The 21193-nt window shown below is 38.9% G+C and overlaps 1 protein-coding gene across 1 annotated transcript in view; it reads left to right on the top strand.

Moving 5' to 3' along the window:
* tm9sf3 (transmembrane 9 superfamily member 3) overlaps nucleotides 1–21193 on the top strand; it is an 89383-nt gene that overhangs the window by 52503 nt on the left and 15687 nt on the right. Inside the window, exons 8-10 of the mRNA XM_073025103.1 lie at nucleotides 10329–10423; nucleotides 15557–15687; nucleotides 20372–20511. Coding sequence (XP_072881204.1) covers nucleotides 10329–10423; nucleotides 15557–15687; nucleotides 20372–20511 — 366 coding nt within the window. The remainder of the gene's footprint in view (nucleotides 1–10328; nucleotides 10424–15556; nucleotides 15688–20371; nucleotides 20512–21193) is intronic.

Genomic DNA, 21193 nt, shown 5'->3' with positions numbered 1-21193 from the left:
CCCTCTCTTTGGATGAGTGTTAGTGATATCGTAGGATGGTATCGTGGTTCTGTGTTTATAAATTGGACTTTTACATTTTTGGACTGAGGACTTTTTCAGACAGTTTTTATACTATGTTTTTTTTATTGCTCATTCCTTTTCTGTTTTGCTGTGCAAGGGGAGAGTGTTCGTGTGTTGATGTGTTCTGCTGTGTTCTCTTTGTGCAGTGGATGGGTTGTTTTTTGGTGGTCGGTGTTCCTTTTCCTTTGTGTGGGGAGAGGGGTTTTTGGAGTTGATGAACAGGATGCTGTTTTTTTGAGGGAGTGTTAAGTTTGATGTTTCACTCTGAACAAGTCTTTGTTTCGTGGCTATCTGGAGAAGACAAATTTCAGAGTTGTATGAATACATGCTTTGATAATAAATGAACCTTTGAACAATGGAGGGTTATGAACTGCGTGGAAGGAAATGGTTAGATTGATCATGGAGTAGGTCTCATATTGTGCTATACTATATTCTATAGTAACCAATGATGGTTGAGTAAGCCTGTGTTCACATTAATCGTACTACTTGCCTGAACCTGGAGAAAAAAATTTGTGTTTGAATGTTGCTCGTAGCTTGATCTGACTTCCTGCCACACCTTGCTGAGCTTCTGAACTGACTGATATTAGCTTCAGTAGCTTCACAATAGCTGATAGGAAAATACATCTTTATCCACTTTTATAATCTCCCAATGACTCATTTGTTACCTTACTGCTATCAAATTTGTGATCTTCATTTTATTCTATGTAAAGTAGGCTGCTTCTCAAACTTGGCTGCGTAACTGCCAAGTTGAACTTGTTCTAAGTAATTTTCAAGTATCCTCTTTTGGCAGTCATTGATATGGATATAAAGTTGAAATTGTATAGTACCTGGGCATACAGCCACACCTTATTTTAGCTTTCGTTTCCACATGCACAAAGAGTGTTCCATTGTTCCATGTGGTGTAGGGAAAAAGGCATAGAACATAACATTTGAGGGTGAATGTGGTTTTTTTTTTACTTTTTTTATTAGTTTTTCAAAACATTTTACAAATTAAAAACCCCAAATCCCAATGAGGAGCATTAATACAGTGCAAAATTAAGCATACAATAACAATATGCTACAAAGGAAGAGAATTTAACAAAAAAGCACCTAAATTAAAGACAAGTAAGCTTAGTGTCCTCCCCAAGCCCCACAACACAAGAAAAAAAACAACAACTCCAGACCGACCACAACACAATATAAAGAGTATAGGTCAGGACAGTCAAACTCCCAGACTGTGAATACACTTAGCAACAGAGGATAATAATGCCTACTACCAGAAAAAAAAGGGAGCTGAAAGCAAGGGACCGAAAAGAAGAAAAAAAAAGGGAAAAAAACCCTAGTCAAGAGGAAGGTTATGAAAGTACTCGGTAAAAGGTCCCCAGACCTTATGGAACTTTAGATCCGAATTAAGAACTGAATAATGAATTTTTTTCGAGGTCCAAGCAGGCCATAATGTCGTTAAGCCATTGCGCATGAGTGGGCGGAGCAACATCTCTCTATCTAAGGAGGATCAAGCGTGTAGCCAGGAGAGAGGCAAAGGATAGTATTCGGCATTTGGTCAGACCCAGACATAAATCTGTCTCGCCCCAAAAACCGAACAGAGCAATTAAGGGGTTTGGTTCTAGGTACTGATTCAGAATACCCGATAATGTGGTGAAGACATCTTTCCAGAATTTCTCCAGGCTAGGACAGAGCCAGTACATATGGATGAGAGAGGCCACGCCACTCTTGCATTTGTCACAGAGCGGACTAATGCCAGGGTAGAATCGAGATAGTTTAGATTTGGACATATGGGCTCTATGAACAATCTTAAACTGTAAAAGGCAGTGGTGAGCACAAAGGGAGGTTGAGTTAACTGATTTGAGAACTGAGTCCCAGCTCTCCTCAGATAAGGAGATATTTAAATCCTGCTCCCAGGCCATTTTAATTTTATCCACAGGGGCCCGTCGTAAGGCTGCTAGTTTATCTCGGATAATTGATATTAAACCTTTACCTAGTGGATTAATGGAAAGAAATAGGTCCATAGCATTTTTCGCAGGCATTTCAGGAAAGTTAGGAATTAAAGGAGCAATAAAGTGTCGGATTTGGAGATATCTGAAAAAGTGAGCGTTAGGCAGGTTGAACTTAACGGAGAGCTGCTGAAAAGAAGCGAAGCGATTATCAATGAAGAGATCTTCAAAATGTCTAATGCCCTTCCTATACCAAACATGGAATGCTGAATCGTAGGTAGTAGGTAGAAAAAGGTGATTATGTGCGACAGGGCTAGAAACGGAAAACCCCTGGAAACCATAGCATTTCCTGAACTGAGCCCATATACGCAAAGTGTGTCTAACAAGAGGATCAGCTATTGATCTGGGCAGACTGCTAGGGAGTGCAGAGCCAAGAAGTGCAGATATAGATAATTCTTTAGTGGAGCTCAACTCCATTGCCACCCAGTTAGGGCACTCGGGTTGGAGGGTGAATGTTTGAAGACCTGATTTGTATTGAGGTCAGGATAAATGTCATTGGAGGGGGGAAAATGAAGTGATCAGGGATGAAAAAGTGTGACCTGAAGGGAAAGCTATGGAAATGGATTTGTAGTGTGTCCTTATTTAGCTACATTATGATTAGTCCAAAATGTGTGCAATATTTTATAGAAACATAGAAAACCTACAGCACAATACAGGACCTTTGGCCCACAAAGTTGTGCGGCACATGTCCCTACCTTAGAAATTACTAGGCTTACCCATAGCCCTCTCTTTTTCTAAGCTCCATGTACCTATCCAAAAGTCTCTTAAAAGACCCTATCATATCTGCCTCCAGCACAGTTGCTGGCAGCCCAGGAATGGTAGGAATGTTGCTGTATTTGAAAAGAACCTCATAATTTCAAAATAATTTTAAGCGACTGGCCTTTAAACATCCCTCTGGCCCAGGTTTTCATAGAAACCAACTTGTATGTTGTGATGGTATTGGGTTTGCTGACCACCGAGTTCTAAATTCAAATGAAGATCTTAAGACCTATCCAATATAAGGGTGCCCTCATAAAAGGGATGTTATACTGTAACTACCTAATCTTTAAAGAGTAGTTCTCTTTCTGTCAATCATCCAAGATGAGTTTGCTGCCAATACCTGCTATTTAAGCAGTGCCCCCCCAACAATGAGATAGTACTAGCTAACAAAGTAGTTCAAACACAGTTCATTTATTTTCAGTGATACGCAGTTAAATAGTTAAATCCAAACAAAATTCTTAAAATGCATTTAAAACTCAGAGGATTTCTATCTTATAAAAGACTTCTAGATTGCATATCGTTTCTAAAACTCGATTGATTGTTCAAAACAAGGTACGATTCCTACAAGCCAAAAAAACATACCCACGAGCTGTAGATGAATCGGTCGTCCATCACAGATGTCAAAGGCAGAGGTCTGGATTCTAGTGTTTCTGTAATTTTTCTTGATGTTCTTTAACTATTCTGAATAAGTCTGAAATGGTGTCTACATTTTTGTCCTTTCTCTGCCACTTGGGTGATTTCATGTGTGATATTTTTTCAGATACCTTTTAACATAGTGATCTAAAAGTTTATGGAGACAAGGGATCCCAGGTGCCCACAATTAATGTTCTGAAGCTGACTCTTTGAGCGCACAAACTTTCTAACTTATACCTCCTTGTGCATCTGAACCCCTCAATTTCCACACTTGCAGACCCCATTCAGATTGGATTATTAACGCCCCATCCTCAATCACCATCAGCATAGGTGCATCACAAAGCTGTGTGCTTAGCCCCCTGCTCTACTCTGTACTCATGACTGTGAGGCTAAGCACAGCTTCATTACCATTTTTAAGTATGCTGACAACACCACTGTTGTTGGCTGAATCAATATAGTGTTGAATCAGCATATAGGAGGGAGATTGAAAATCTGGCTAAGTAGCGCCACAACAACAACCTTTCGATATCAGCAAGACCAAGGAACTGATTATTGACTTCAGGAGGAGAAACAGAGGTCCACGAGCCAGTCCTCAACGGGGGATCAGAGGTGGAGTGGATCAGCAACTTTAAATTTCTTGGTGTTATCAGTTCATAGGATCAATTGTGGATCCAACAAGTAAGTGCAATTACAAAGAAAGAACAGCAGTATCTCTACTTCCATAGAAGTTTGTGAATAGTTTGCTTATCCAAAGCTTTGACAAACTTAGAGATGTGTGGTGGAGAGAATATTGACTGATTGCATCACGGCCTTGTATGGAAACGCCAATACCCGTGAATGGAAGAGCCTACAAAAGGTAGTGGATACAGCCCTGTCCATCCGTGAGTACATCTACACAGAGTATTGTCATGGGAAAGCAGGATCCATCATCAAACATCACCCACCATTCAGGCCATGCAGTCTTCTCACTGCTACCATTAGGAAAGAGGTACAGGAAAGACCCTCACCACCAGGTTCAGGAACAGTTATTAACCCCTCAACCATTGGGCTCTTGAACCAGAGGGGATAACTTCACTCACTCTATCATGGAACTGTTCCCACAAAATATAGTCATTTTCAAGGACTCTTCATCTCATGTTCTTGGTATTGCTTATTTATATTATTATTATTATTTTTTCTTTTTGTATTTGCAGCTTGTTGTCTTTTGCACATTGGTTGTCTTCCGTTAATTCTATTGTCCTTTGTATTTATTGTCAATATCTGCAAGAAAATGAATCTCAGTATTTTATATGGTGATATATATGTAATAATTTACTTTGAACTTTAAACTTGTTAATAGATCAACTATTGATATGCTAAATTATAAAAAACTACTCTGCAAACTTCCTTGAACTAAGCACCTTAGCCAGTCTTGTCTAGTTTGAAATATGCCAAATTAAATAACCCATTATCTTGTACTGCACCTCTTCAGCAGTTAGACCAGGTGCTGTGGACCAGCAATTCTATGGCTCTATAGGTAGTGCTTGTTTTCAAAGACTTGTTTTTAACTTCAAACTGATTACTGTTTGCTATTTACATTAAGAACTTAGGAATGACTTCTGTTTATGACAAGAAGCTAAACAAAGAATATTAGTTGGAAGTTTAACTTACTCAAAAACAACACTATGATCCTTAGTGGTGGCAGCTGCCAGTGTTTAGAAAAATGAGCTTAGCAAAAAAACAAAGCTTCCTGGCCCAAAGACAATGAATTTAGGTACTGTATTTTGTGCAGTTGGTTAATTAATTCTCTGCCCTCACCTTCAGTTGCTTCCTCAGAAGACTGGTACAAATGAATAATTACAGATGAATGAGTAAGGTAAATAATGAATCCATAGGAAAGGTCAATTTGGAACAGAAATCTTGGGAACCAGTGACAGCTGGAAACAACACAAATTCAAATTGCTTATATAGATCTAAGTAAGGAAGTAGTTTGCATAAGTTCTTGGAGTCTAATGTGTGTCCTTTCCAACTTCCCTCAGTCAGTTTGTGATGCTGAGCAGGAAACGCCCTTAATGTTTCATATTTTTATAATAAGTGAACATAAATCTTATTGATGTGCCTTCACTGCTGTCCTCATACAAATTGGTTTCCATCATTTCAGTAACAAGCAAAATATGGATTTTATTAGGGATTGCTTATTGTACCATCCAACAGCAGGCACCAGAGATCTGTGACACATCCACATGCTGCACTAAACAGCGTTATATGAGGTGAATTGTGCTGCTGAGATGCTGTAACATGCCCCTGTTCTTTTAGCTGACTGTAGCAGTGCAATAGCCAGGGAAGACCACTTTTGACCCCCATTTCCTGTGCTAAGAAGTGTGCCATTGCAAGAATCACTGAGATACTCCAGATAGCTGCTCGAGTTATCATAGTGGTCAGCGAGCAAGATCCCCATAGCTCACCATGGTGTCATGGAGCAAAGGGAAAAGGACATGGCTTCAAAGTTGATGCATGAAAGTTACTTGGTTCTGATCCTTGTCTTTAGTGCCTCAATGCTGTAGTGCCAGACTGTATTGGTCTCTGCTGTTCCTTTGAATTCATCAGCTGCGTGGAGAGGGGGAGCCTGCTGCATGGGCAATAGCTTACTCTCCATATCACACTGCCCTGGCTTGTGTATCACATCAACAACTAGGATGTAATATCCATGGTTGACCCCAAGTACTGGAGGTGTTCAAGTGCTGCTTGACGCTTACTGTGCAAGATTTGCGGCTGAAAAATGAGACCTTAACTCACGTTTTCCTAATTGGCTTAAAATACTGCTATCTTTTCTATTCTTGGATACTGCATGCAATTTTTATTAGTAGTATTGATGTTATGCAAGGCACTGGATCCTTTTTTGGATTTTTTTATAGTGTCACTAAAATACTTTTTTTTTGTTTTTAGTATTTACCATTGCTTGGCTATTTTATCAAAAGATCAAAACAAAACTGAAATGCATGAAATTCGGATTACAAATTACAGCAAGAGTTAGAAAAGGCATGCCAGAAGAGCAATGTCATGGTAATCATTGGTGATTTTAACATGAAAGTGTATTGAGAAAACCAGGCCAGTACTGGACCTCAGGAGAGAGAATTTGTAGAATGTCTATGGGATGGCTTTTTAGAACAACTTGTTGTTGAGCCCACTAGGGGATTGGCTTTGCTGGATTGGGTGGTGTGCAATGATCCGGAGGTGATAAGAGAGTTAAGGTTAAGGAACCCTTAGGGAATAGAGATTGAGTTCTCTTTGAAATTTGAGAAGGAGAAACTAAATTCAAATGTGTCGGTATTTCAGTGGAATAAAGGAAATTACAATGGTGTGAGAGGGGAACTGACCAAGGTTGACTGGAAAGGGACACTAGCAGGAAGGACAGCAGAGCAGCAGTGGCTGGAGTTTCTGTGAAAAATGAGGGAAGTGCAAGACAGATAAATTCCAAATAAGAAGAAATTTTTGAATAGAAGAAGGACACTACAGTGGCTGACAAGTGAAATCAGAGCCAAAGTAAAAGCAAAAGAGAGCGCATACAAGGAAGCCAAAACTAGTGGGAAGATAGAGGTTTGGGAAGCTTTTAAAAATTTGAGAAGGAAAAGATGAATTATGTAAGGAAGCTGGCGACTAATATCAAAGAAGATACTAAAAAAATTTTTAAAGGGTATATAAAGGGTAAAAGAGAGTTGAGGGTAGATATAGGACTAATAGAAATTAATGCTGGAGATATTGTAATGACAGATGCAGAGATGGCAGAGGAAATGAATGTGTATTTTGCATCAGTCTTCACAGTGGAAGACATCTACAGTATATTGGACATTCAAGAGTATCAGGGAAGTGAAGTATGTGCAGTAAAAATTACGACTGAGAAGGTGCTCAGGAAGCTTAATGGTCTGAGGGTAGAAATTTCCTGGACCTGATGGAATGCACCCTCGAGTTCTGAAGGAACTAGCTGGAAAGATTGCAGAGGCATTAACAATTATCTTTCAAGAATCAATAGATTCTGGCATTGTACCGGATGACTGGAAAATTGCAAATGTTACTCCACTATTTAAGAAGGGTGGGAGGCAGCAGAAAGGAAACTATAGACCTGTTAGCCTGACATCAGTGGTTGGGAACTTGTTGGAATTGATTGTTAGGGATGAGATTACAGAATACCTGGAGGCACATGACAAGACAGGGAAAATCCTGCCTGACAAACCTACTGCAATTTTTTGAGCAAATTACAAACAGTGTAGACAAAGGAGATGTGGTGCACTTGGCTTTTCAGAAGGCCTTTGACAAGGTGCTGCACGTGAGCCCATGGAATTACAGGGAAGTTACTCGCATGGGTGGAGCATTGGCTGATCGGCAGAAAACAGAATGGAAATAAAGGATCCTATTCTGGCTGGCTGCCAGTTACCAGTGGAGTTCCTCAGGGATTGCTGCTTTTTATGATGTATGTCAATGATTTGTACTGTGGGATTAATGGATTTGTGGCTAAATTTGCCAATGATACAAAGATAGGTGGAGAAGTGAGTAGTGTTGAGGAAACAGAGCCTGCAGAGAGACTTAGGTAGTTCAGGGGAATGGGCGAAGAAGTGGCAAGTGAAATACAATGTTGGAAAGTGTATGGTCATGCACTTTAGTGGAAGAAATAAATGGGCAGACTATTTAGATGGGGAGAGAATTCAAAATGCAGAGATGCAAAGGGACTTGGGAGTCCTTGTGCAGGATACCCTAAAGGTTAACCTCCAGGTTAATGGAGCAATGTTGGCATTCATTTCTAGAGGTTAGAATAAAAGAGCAGGGATGTGATGTTGAGGCTCATTAAGGCATTCGTGAGACCACACTTGGAGTATTGTGTGCAGTTTTGGGCTCCTTATTTTAGAAAGGAAATACTACATTGGAGAGGGTTCAGAGAAGATTCACAAGAATGATTCCAGGAATGAAAGGGTTCCCGTATGAGGAACGTCTGGCAGCTCTTGGGCTGTATTCCCTGGAGTTCAGGAGAATGAGGGGGGCTCTTACAGAAACATTCTGAATGTTAAAAGGTCTGAACAGATTAGATATGAAAAAGTTATTTCCCATGGTAGGGGAGTCTAGGACAAAAGAGGACAACTTCAGGATTGAAGGGTGTCCATTTCGAACAGAGATGTGGAGAAATTTCTTTAGTCAGAGGGTGGTTAATCTGTGGAATTTGTTGCCACCAGTGGCTGTGGAAGCCAAGTCATTGGGTGCATTTAAGGCAGAGTTAGATAGGTTCTTGATTAGCCAGGGCATGAAAGGGTATGGGGAGAAGGGGGACGACTGGAAGACTTGGATCAGCCTATGATTGAATGGCGGAGCAGACTCGATATGCCAAATGGCCTACTTCTGCTCCTATATCTTATGGTCTTTAATTATCTTAATAATATCTATTGTGAGATGTTCCTGGTGGTTCACAGACTTGTTTCCAATGCTGAACTGTATAAATCAGGGTGGTCCTGGGTTCAAGCCAAGCTTGTTCTAAGTCAGTTGCTCAAACAGCTGTTTGCTACTTCAGATGACTAGTGTTCTGTTGCAGGGAAGGGAGATCGTGAAATTCTGATCTGATTGAAATCATAGAATCATTTTAACACTGAGAATTGTTCTGACCACTATATCTGTACTGGTTCCAGTCCCAGCAACCCTGGCAATAACAATCCCCCATTCCTTCCTTGGTCCTCCAAATTATTTCCCCTCAATTCCTGATCAAAATTTGTTTGATTCTATTGTCACCCTTACAAGCAGTAAGTTCCACTTCCTAACTGGTGCCTTTATATTTTTATCTTGCTACTTCTATCCAAAGCTTCAAACTGCCCCCTGATCCTTGAATCATCAGCTAACAGGAACATTTCTCTTTTTGCCCTGTTAAAATCAGTCATGATCTGTATACTTGTGTTAAATCTGATCGTCATCCCATCATCTGTGCTGGAGCCAGATTTTGGCATTGGTGGTTTATGTATTAAATATACTAATTTTGACTGTTAGCTAAAGTGAAAACCATCTGCCTATGAAGTACTCTTACTTTATCATGTTCTTATAGTTGTACCAAGAAATATCCAGTATTGTGCAAAAATCTCAGGCACATAAAGTGAAGATGCTGTCAAAAATAATGAAAAGTTTCTAAATATCAAAAAATTTACCATGAAAAGCAGTAACTAGTAAAAAAACAAAATCAAATCAATACCTTTAAAACTGCACCAATTCTCTTAAGTTTACTGTTGTGCCGTTTTATTAGAAAATCAGCTGATAGGTTGTTCAAAGCATCTTAGAGAAGCTACCACAATTCTGCAGGCTTTGGTTTGCATCTGTCTCTCCGGGTAATCTCAGACATTGTCAATGATGTTGAGATCAGGGCTCTGCTGCAGAACTCCTTGTTTTTCTTTTTGCTGAAAGTACTTCTTTATGACCATTGCTGTGTGCTTAGGGTCATTGTCCTGCTGCAGAATGAAATTGGGACCAATCAGACGCCTACATGATCTGCTCCTACTTCTCAGCATTGAGGATTCCATTAATTCTGACCTGATCACCAAATCAAATGATTGTTTTTAAATCTAAAATTTGCTGTTTTATACTGACACACTAATGCAGAAGACAAAAAATAAAAACCTGAAACAAAATTTATATAAAAATTCTAGGGTGCCTAAGACTTTTGCACAGCACTGTATCTGTATAAAGAATACAAGTAGCTGTAGCATGGAATTATGGGGGGGGGGTGGGGGGGAAGTTAAATTCCAAGAGAAAATCAAGTCATTCATTTAATATTTCATGAGGCACCTTTCTTCATGTTTCTATGAAAAATACATGTTACTCACAAATGTCTTCGGTTATGAGCTCTTATCCATTTTCTGATTTTTTCCCCCCCCTTTCCAGGAGAGGGTCCATGCTAAGTACAGCGATATTTGTGTTTGCTGCAACATCACCGCTGAATGGCTATTTTGGAGGGAGTCTGTATGCTCGACAAGGAGGTACTTTAAATGTCTGATGTTTTTGCAATTTCCCAGTTTCCCTCCTGGGTATACAGGTTGTATTTGTATTTCAGGTGTTTCACTATTAACCAATTAATATGTGAACTAAAAGAGTGAAATTGACGTGCCCCTCTATCCAAGTTTTTGTTTACTTGTTACTGATAAACAAGTCTTTCTTAGCCTTCCAGCACAGATCTTCTTTGTTTTTCAGATTGGAGCTTCCACTTCGTTATTGCTTGTTGATATTTATCCCCCTATCCAAATATTAGTTGTGTTTAGTGCCCCCTCCCCATATTTCCACACAACCATTTGTACATTTGGTTAACCAATCTTTTTCACCTTACTTACTTGTGAGCATGTGCAGTTTCAGTCTTTGTATTCCTTAGACTCTTCCTAGTCTGCAATCAAATATGGTGCTGCCTCCTCTACTGTTGTCCAACAAAATCCCAAAATGCATCATCTTGCACTTATCAGGATTACATTCATCTGATAGCTCTCTGTCAAACTTTCCATCTTGATTTATATTCTTCTACAGCATTGGAAAATTCAGTGAATAAATAAGATAAATAGTAAAACTCTCTTTCTCGTTTTAAGGGTATCAGGAGCCGAAGGATATAGGTATACGGTGTGGGGAAGTTTTAAAAAGGATTGAGGAAAAGAATATCAGGAACATACTGCCACAACAGGTAGTGGAGTCAGATACAAGCACAATGTAGAACATAGAACAGTACAGCACAATGCAGGTTCCCCAGCCCATGATGTTAACCTATTTCAAAGTTGATCTAACCTTTCCCTCCCATGTGGCCCATCATTTTTCTGTCATTCATGTGCCTACCTAAGAGTCTTATGTCAGTAATGTATCTAGTTCTACCTCCACACTATGCACTAACCACTCCCTGTGTGTTTTTTAAAAAAAAAGAGAAACCCTATTCTTTCCTCCAAACACCAAGTTATGCCCTCTTGTTTTAGCCATTTCTGCTCTGGGGAAAAAAATCTCTGGCTGTCCACTTGATATATGCCTCTTATCATCTTATCCACTTTTATCAAGTCACCTATCATCCTCCTGTTCTCCAAAGAGAACATAGAACAGTACAACACAGGAGCACGCTCTTCAGCCCACAATGTTGTGCTTCTGCTAATACAATATGCATATCCTTCCATTTCGCTCACATTCAAGTGCCTATCTAAACATCTAAAGTCCCTAATGTATCTGCTTCTACCATCATCCCAGGTAGCACATTCCAGGCACCCACCACTCTGCATTTTTAAAAGTAACAACAATTTGCCTCTCTTATCTCCTTTGAACTTGCCCCTTCCCACCTTAAATGCATGCTCTCTGGTATTAGACATTTCAACCCTAGGGAGAAAGATACTGTCTGTCTACTCTATCTGTGAATCAGGTTTAATATCACTAGCATATGTCTAGAAATTTGTTGTGCAGCAGTAGTACATTGCAGTACATAAAAAAATTATAAATTACAGCAAGTATATGTGTGTGTCTATGTTAAATAATGATAAGTTAAATATTTAATATAAATTAAATAATACAAAAAGAGAGCAAAATAAGAAAAAAAAATAGTGTGGTAGTGTACATGAGTTCATTGTTCATTCAGGAATCTGATGGCAGAGGGGAAGGAGTTGCTCCTGAAAAATTGAGTGTGCCTTCGGGCTCATATACCTCCTCCTTGATGGTAGCAATGAGAAGAGGGCATGTCCTGGGTGATGGATGTTGGCTTTTTGGGGCATCAACACCTTTTGAAGGTCTTCTAGATGCTTGGAAGGCTAATGTCCATCATTAATCTGGCTGTGTTTACAACATTTCTGCAGCTTTTTCTGATCCTGTACAGTGGCCCCTCCATACCGGATGGTGATAGAACTAGCTAGAATGCTCTCTATGGTACATCTGTAGAAACTTGCTAGAGTCTTTGGTGACATACTTAAGCCTCCTCAAGCTCCTGATGTAATACAGCTGGAGTCATGTCTTATTTGTAATTGCATTGATGTGTTGGGTCCTGGATAGATCTTCAGAGATGTTGACATTGAGGAAATTGAAACCTCTCACCCTTTCCAATGAGGATTGGTGTGTGTTCCCTTGGCTTCCTCTTCCTGAAACCCCACAATCAATACCTTGGTCCTACTGACATGGAGTGCAAGGTTGTTGTTGCAACACCACTCAACCAACTGATCTATCTCCCTCCTGTACACCTTTTATTATCACCTGAGATTCTGCCAATAATAGTTGTGTCTTCAGCAAATTTATAGTTGGCATGTGAACAGCGCCTTGCCACACACTTATGTGAAGAGAGAGTAAAGCAGTGGGCTAAACACACATCCCTGAGTCTTGTCAGTTTTGATGCCTCTCATAATCTTATAAACCTCTATCAGATATCCTCTCAGTTTCTGGTGCTCCAGGGAGAACAAACCAAAGTTGTTTAATCTCTCATTATAGCACATGCCCTCTGATCCAGGTAGCATCCTGGTTAGCCTCTTCTGCACCCTCTTCAAAGCCACGGCATCCTTCCTATAAATAGGTGACTGGAACTGTTGCAATAGTGGCGAGGTGATAGTTAAAGAAAAGGGGTGACTTATCAGGCTATTCTGTTACTTGAGTTGCAAGCCTTGTCATAACACTAAACAACATTGGCTTTCTGTCAAGTGACATTGACAAAAATGAGATAATGTAAAGAAAAGCTGGATTTTGTTAACACAAGATTTGCATTTATTGCATGTAACCCTGATTGAAATTGCTAATTATAAACATGGAAGAAGTCATTTGAATACCTGCATGTTTTACAAAGCCATTTTTCAGATAGACATCACTGACGTAATGCTGATGCTCTTGACTGTTAGAATATATTTGAATTTGGTCCTACAGTTTTTTACTTCCTGTGTATAAAATCATGACGGGTGTACATAGGGTGAATGCTTACTGTCATTTTCCCAGGCTTTGTGCATCAGGAGCTAGAGCGCATAAATTTAAGATGAGAGAGGGAAGGTTTAGTAGAAACCTGAGGGGCATTTTTTTTTTACCCAGAGGATGGTCAGTATATGGAATGTGCTATAGAAGTGGTTGAGAGAGTTACGTGAACGGCATTTAAAAAGAACTTGGACGCTGCATGGATAGGAAAGGTTTAGAGAGATACGGGCCAAACAGAAGCAAATAAGACTAGCTCAGATGGGAATCTTGATTGGCATGAACCAGTTGGCTGAAGAGTCTGTTTATGTGCTTTATGACTCTAATCACAATAATATCAGTACTTGTTCATCCCACTAGGTGGTGCAGGTGCACTAATTTTCTCCTAGTTTCTAACAGCCCGATTGGCAAAGACATGGGGAAAATACAGGTTTTCCTATTAACTCGTGCTGTATTAAGCATAGCTTGGAAATAGTGACTTTTCTAAGTCTTACCATTTTTTTAGATAGTTTTTTTAATTTAAATGTGCATACATTCTTACCAGAAGCTACCTTCAGTTTTATGTTGAAAACATGTAACTGATAGCAGAGACAGAATATCTCAAATAATAATTCATTTGTATGAGTACATGAGGCCATTCAACCTGTAGTGTCAGAAAGCAGAGTGGAACTCCTGTCTTCTTACAAAAAAACCTATGCTATTACTTACTGATAATGTGATAGTTTCCCCTCAAATTTTGCCATAAGTCATTAAAAGAGAAAGTTTTTTTGCTTGATAAATATCATAATACACTGGTACCAACCATCACTAAAGCACCTGTAATATTCTGATTTCCCCCAGAGTAGTAACTTATAGTTCCTCCCCTCTGCAGAAGTTACTGCTGGGTTTGAGTTTGCAGCTGTTGCTCACCCTTTTGTACAAATTGCCCTTGATAGAAGAGTACGAGCTCTGATGATTCCTGGAGCAATTTGGAGGGAGCCGACTAGAATCTTTGTTCAGGGAAAAAGTATGGAGAACTTGAGTCATCCTTGTGGCAGAAGTTAGGAGCAGAGGGGCTATCGAGATGGAGGTCTGAAAAATTGATGGGTAGGCTTGGTAACTGAGAGATGAGCTACAGGTGTAAGTGAAAAAAATAATTAGAATAAGAAGAAACTTGGTGTAATTGCTCCAGGAAGAAATAGAGACCCTAATGTTCAGTCTCCATCAGGTAATGTATTTGTTGAAAATGCTTAATAAGCTGTAAGGCATTGTAAGTCATCTTTGGCTTTGAGGTGCTTTGTAAATTTAGATACTGCCATTCTTTTTTTTTAAAGTTAATATTATCCTGCATTAGTTCATAAGAATATGACTCCAAAATACAAACCATAGGGATAAGATTGTGCAGATGATAGAAATCCAGAGCAACAAACACAAATTGCTGGAAGAACTTAGCAGGTCAAGCAGCATCTATGGAAATGAATAGACATTCAACATTTTCAGGTTGAGAACTTTCATCAGGACTGGAAAGGGTGAAGAAGCCTGAATGAAAAGTTGTGGAGGGGGTTGGGGGAGAAGAACGAACTAGAAGGTGATAGATAAAGCCAGGTGGGTGGGGGAGGGGGATAAGAGGCTGTGAGGTGATAGATGGAAAAGATAATAAGCTCAAGTCAAGTCACTTTTTATTGTCATTTTGACCATAACTGCTGGTACAGTACACAGTAAAAACGAGACAACGTTTTTCAGGAACATGGTGCTACATGAGATAGTACAAAAACTACACTGAATTACGTAAAAACAACACAAGGAAAAAAACTACACTAGACTATAGACCTACCCAGGACTGCATAAAGTGCACAAAATAGTTCAGGTATTACAATAAATAATAAACAAGACAATAGGCACAGTAGAGGGCAGTAAGTTGGTGTCAGTCCAGGTTTTGGGTATTGAGGAGTCTGATGGCTTGGGAGAAGAAGGAGGAATCTGATAATAGAGAGTGGACCATGGGAGAAAGGGAAGGAGGAGGGGCACCGGGGGAGGTGATAGGCAAGTGAGGAGAAGAAAAGAACTAAGAAGGGAGCCAGAAGAGGGAAAGGGGATGGGGAAAGTTACTTGAAAATGGGAAAATCAATGTTCATACCATTGGGTTGGAGGCTCACTCGAAAATATAAATCTTTTACTGTAGTTTAATACTAATGTGACTGAAATTAATATTGAATGTGTGTTTTTTTTCATTTAAACAGGCAGAAGATGGATAAAACAAATGTTCATTGGGGCTTTTCTAATCCCAGCTATGGTGTGTGGAACTGCATTCTTCATAAATTTCATTGCGATCTATTATCATGCATCCAGGGCTATTCCTTTTGGAACAATGGTAAGCATGACAGCACTGAACACAAGCATTAAAGGGTATTGAGCTTTTTCAGAGATAAGTGAAAATTATATTTGCTCTTTAGCTCATCCTTCCGTAGAAAATTATTGTTGCTACTCCTGCATGAAAATCAGTTTCCTGAATTAAAGCAGAAAGCAGGTCAGTCAGCATTTGTGGAAAGAAGAAACGGATGCTTCTGACTCTTAAGGGTCATAAACACAAGAGATTCTATAAAGTCAGGAAATTTTAAGCAACTCACATAAAATGCTGGAGGGATTCAGGGGGAAATTTTTTTTTGTTGCAAGGCTGAGTGGGAGGAATGGATATAACAAAGAACATATCTCTGATGAATGAGGTCAAGTTGGCCATCATGCTAAGCTGTTTACAAAACCGTATGGTTGATGAAAGAACAAAGGCTGTTAGAAAACAAGGGGCTATATCAAAGATGTAAAACGCAGGTCTGAACTGTTACGAAGAACGGAAGTCAAAAGAATGCTGGTGATACCAATCAGATAAGGCAACATTTATAGAGAGTAAAGAAAACTGAGTTTGTATTGAAAGTGGATAACTTCGTATCAGGACTATCAAGTGGAAAAAACAAATTACAGATTGAGGACCCCTTATCCGAAATACTTGGGGCCAGAAGTGTTTCAAATTTCGGATTTTTTTTATTTTGAAATACTTGCATCTATATAATGCAGTATTTTGGGAATGGGACACTCTGACGTGATGGAGCTGGGTCATCCACAGACAGTCGGAGTTGAATGACCGTCCCCAACCACATCTATTACTGGGTTCCAGCGATGTGATTGGCTTCATATCCACCTTCAATTACAAACAAGTGCCTGTTCCACAGAAAGTACAACAAGAGGGGGAGGTTTTACATAACATCTTTAATAAATTTTGGTTCATGAAACAACAGTGTGTACATTGAACCATCAGAAGGGTAAGCTATCAGTACCTCAGCCACCCAGATGGACATTCAGTGGCTGTTTGGCATCGCCACCATTTCTGATTCTTAATTTTATGTGCTACTGGTAAACTGTCTTTATCTTACACTTGTTCATCACACGTATGTACTGATGCAGCTGATCGGCATGTTGGATTTTCATTAATGACAATCTTGGCAAACTGGTTAATTTCTCTGCTGCTTCACAATCAGTAGACATTTTATCACCACAAATTTTTAAAAGCTTAATGCTGTGCCTTTTCTTAAATTACTTTAACAAGCCTGATGAATATTCACAATTACCTTCAGTTTTCAGTTCGTGATAGATCTTTGCTTGTTTCATATTCAGCATGCTGTGAAATAGCAGATGTTCACTTTGCTCTTTCAATGCAGGATTGAGATTTTTTATTTTATTTTATGCAGTTTTTCTATTTTTCATTAACCTGCTCATTATATCTGTGAAGTCACTTCTCAGAACTGTCTGTAATGCACAGGTTCCTGCTGATTGCCTAGAAACCTTCCCAACCCCTTGTGGAATTTTCCATTTGTGACGTCATGTCAGCATTCAAAATAATTTCGAATTGCAGAGGTTTTTGGATTTTGGAATTTCGGATTAAGGGTGCTCAACCTCTACCTGAAATCATTAACATCAATATTGAGATTAATGCTGCAGAATACCAATTATTGAAGAAAGTAAAAGTTCCTCAATATCCCTAAATTAACAAAAGAAGTTCTCCTCTTGAAATATTGATCAGAGGCAGAAGGTTTAATCAGTTCTCATCAACTTTGCACATCTTTTGGAGGAAAGCTGAATACAAACTGAGTTGGGAATGGAATTCTTAACGGGGTTCAATACTTGTGCCAGGGGTGGCAGGAGCTTCTTTATGGGCAGTGTCAGCAAAATCTTTAGAATAGTTCATAAGACATATACTTACTTACTCCCCCTTTTTTCTCTTGTCATTTCACCTTGCTTCTTCTTCGATTTGGCATTTTCAAGTTCTCAATGGTTCCAAGCATTAAGCAGCCTTTTGTATTTCTGCTTCACATTGTACTGCTTGTTTCCAGTAGAACTGCTACTCTTTAATCCTGAGGAAATCTTTCATTCTCAACACTCTTGTTAGACCGATCCTTGACCCTGTTGCAGAGTTTTTATTTGAATATCAAATAAATATTTTTAACACTGGTCTTGATTTATAAATCTCATTCAGATTTTCTAAGAACACAGTTCATTCCAAAAATGGTTATTACTGAGTTTTTGCAGTTGTCCAAAAGGTCACACAATTACAGCAATTCTTGGTGTTCCTGTTTATCTTCAGTTTCTTAAAGGGCTGTCAGAAAATGAACTATCTTTTTGGTGTACCCTTTCTCAACAAGAGCCCATGGTATTACAGGAAAGATACTGGCATGGTTAGAAGACTGGCTGATTGGCAGGAGACACGGAGAATAAAAGGGTTCTTTTTTGATTGGCTGTTGGTGACTAGTAATGTTCTGCAGGGGTCGGTATTGGGACTGCTTCTTTCCATATTGACTTGGATGGCGAAATTGATGACTTTGTGTCCAGGTTTGAAACTGATATGAAGATGGGTATTGGGGAATCGAGGAGACTACAGAAGGATTTAGACAGATTGGGAGAATAAGCAAAGAAGTGATATTTGGAATATAGTGTAGGGATGTGTATGGTCTTGCACTTTGTTAGGAAAAAAAGATATAGACTATTTTCTAAACTAGAAAACATTTCCAAAATCAGAGGTGCAAAAGGACTTAGGAGTCCTTGTGCAGGATTCCCTACAGGTTAACTTGTAAGTTGAGTTGGTAAGGCAGTGTAAGCATTCATTTCAAGAAGGCTGGAATATAAGAACAAGGATGTAATGCTGAGGCTTTATAAGGCATTGGTCAGACTGTACTTGAGAGTATTGTGAGCAGTTTAGGACCCTTATCTCAGAAAAGATGTGTTGGCATTTTAGAGGGTCCAGAACAGGTTCCTGAGAATGATTCTGGAAATGAAAGGGTTAACATATGAGGCACATTTAGCTCTGGCCCTGTACTCACTGGAGTTTAGGAGAGCAAGTGATGATCTTATTGAATATTGAAAGGCCTAGATAATGGATGTGGAGAGGATATTTCCTATAATGGATTAGTCTAGGACCAGAAGAGAGAGCTGAGGTGGAATTTCTTTAGCCAGAGGAAATTCATTGCCACAGCTGGCAATTGAGGCCAGATCATTGAATATGTTTAAAGCAGAGGTTGATAGTTTTTTATGATCAGTCAGCGCAGCAAAGATTATGGAGGGAAGACTGGAGAATGGGGTTGAGAGGGATAGTAAATTGGCCATGATGGAATGGCAAAGCAGACTCCTGATGGGTTAAATGGCCTAATTCTGCTCCTATGACTTATGGTCTTACCTCTATAATTGCTTGTCCTTTTTATTTTAACCTTATTGTTATGCTGATGACTTAATATAATATTTTTGACAATGTGGGTACTTATTGAAAGATGTTAAAATTTAACCCCATGAATATTCTGAAATCTTGTAAAATTATGTTGTTATATTTTTAAATACTTAAAATTTCTTAAAGAGAATGGAATGTGCCAGGTGTGTTGGTGACTACTATTTCTACTTGTTTAGTAGTGATGACTAAAGACAGGTTTTATTCTGTTATTTTTTGGATGTAAGGGTTTCAAAGTATCACTTTGAAATTATATTTTGTGTATTTGCCAGATCTGCCATGTTACCTGAGAACTCTCCAGATATGCCTGTCATTGGTGTGCCATGGACATGTTGTAGCTTCTAACATGAAGCATCTCAGGAATAGCTAAATGCGTAAATTCCAGGTTTGCCTGTCTTTGAGAGGCAAGAGCTAAATAAATTTGTAGATCATGACAGAATGAACTGGATTACTGTCGAGGAGGACTCATCTTTAGGCCAAGACTGTGGTTGCTGTCAGTAGATTATTTTAATATTGTGTTTAACATTGTGAGCTTCATCAGAAATCAGAAACTTAAGATATTAAAGCAAGAGTAGACCATTCATCTCAATGCATTATTATTCAATAAGATTATTGCTGACCTCTTGCCTTAGCATCACTTTCCTGCATTGACATCATCTCTCTACTTCCCATAATACCTCCAGTTTCTGGTGATAATTCTTATTGGTTATATTAATAACAAATACAGATGCTAATGGTAGAATAATCTTTGAAGTTTAAGTTCCACGTTAGTAATGTACTTAGCAGTGAAGCCTGCAAGATTGACATTCTGCTAATAAGTAGATCCTTGTGCCACATTTTAGTTCAGTATCAAATACATCTGCATTATATATTTGCTGCAGTTATGATACTAAAGTAATGTTAGACATATAGTAACTTCCTTTCTTTTTCATCTCAAAGAATATTTTAATTCTTAATATCGAAGAACCTAAATAGTTTTGTATATTAAACCTTGGCTTGGAAGGATGTAGCTCATTAATTTTTCTCTTCTTACTGTCAGAATATAATGTCATGTTCTGGCTATCTAAATGGGCTCTGGTATATTTTAATTGATCCACAACACCTTTTCTGACGCTATACAAAAAAAAGTTTCTTGGTTTGGAAATTTGTTTTGAATCAACCTGTCTTTTATAAATATTCTGTGACACAAGTGTCAAAACTAGTTAATATCTCACACAGTATTTTAGTTATACAGTATAAACATGCAGCAAAATTGAATTGACCTTTAGGTGCTTGTTTTCCTCCTTTGAAGGTTGCCGTTTGCTGCATATGTTTTTTTGTCATCCTCCCACTAAACTTAGTGGGGACTATTCTTGGCAGAAACATGTCAGGACAGCCCAACTTCCCTTGCCGTGTAAATGCAGTACCACGTCCAATTCCAGAGAAGAAATGGTAAGTAGAGATCTGTCGACTCTTTACTCAGTTGTACATTATATAATTTGAGAAAATGAGTTATGGTAAATTCAAGACAGACTCATACAAGCAGTGAAACTTATTTGTGGGAGAAAACTTAGTGGATAAAGCTGTGCTGCGGATTCTGTTTTTAAAATTGGTTGGACTTGGTGAGATTGAAATGTAGTGTCACCAGACTCTTGCCAATTAGACTAGTCACTGCAACTTGTCGTATGTGAGACCGTGCTGATAATCATCTGAAATCAATTAACATACTGAGAAAATGTAAATGCTAAAATACAGTCTCCAGTTTGCATTAACCACCTATCTTAATTCATTCTTGCATTTATGAATATGTTTGATTCCTTTTATGATTTCCTTTTGCTGCCCAACCTTATCAAATATTTTGGATGTTCACTTTTTTGCCACTATGTTGATGGTGTATGCTTTGCCTTGTTTCACGCAATTGAAAACTGTGAAGCCTAACTTGGAGTTTCTGTACAGTAACAGAATCACTTCCCACTTTCTTATTTGAGTGTCTTGAAGGTTGAATAAAACCTTCAGAATAGCAGCAAAAATGTTCGCAGTTGGCACATGTTGTAAAACATCAAAATAAATTTGATTTGTTTAAGGAGGAGGTGTTTAAGGTGACGGGCAGGTTGTGCAGGGTGGTGAAAGAGCG

This window comes from Hemitrygon akajei, chromosome 21 (assembly GCF_048418815.1).
Source record: "Hemitrygon akajei chromosome 21, sHemAka1.3, whole genome shotgun sequence".
In the NCBI taxonomy this organism is placed as follows: Eukaryota; Metazoa; Chordata; class Chondrichthyes; order Myliobatiformes; family Dasyatidae; genus Hemitrygon; species Hemitrygon akajei.
This window is presented reverse-complemented; position numbering and strand designations above follow the sequence as displayed.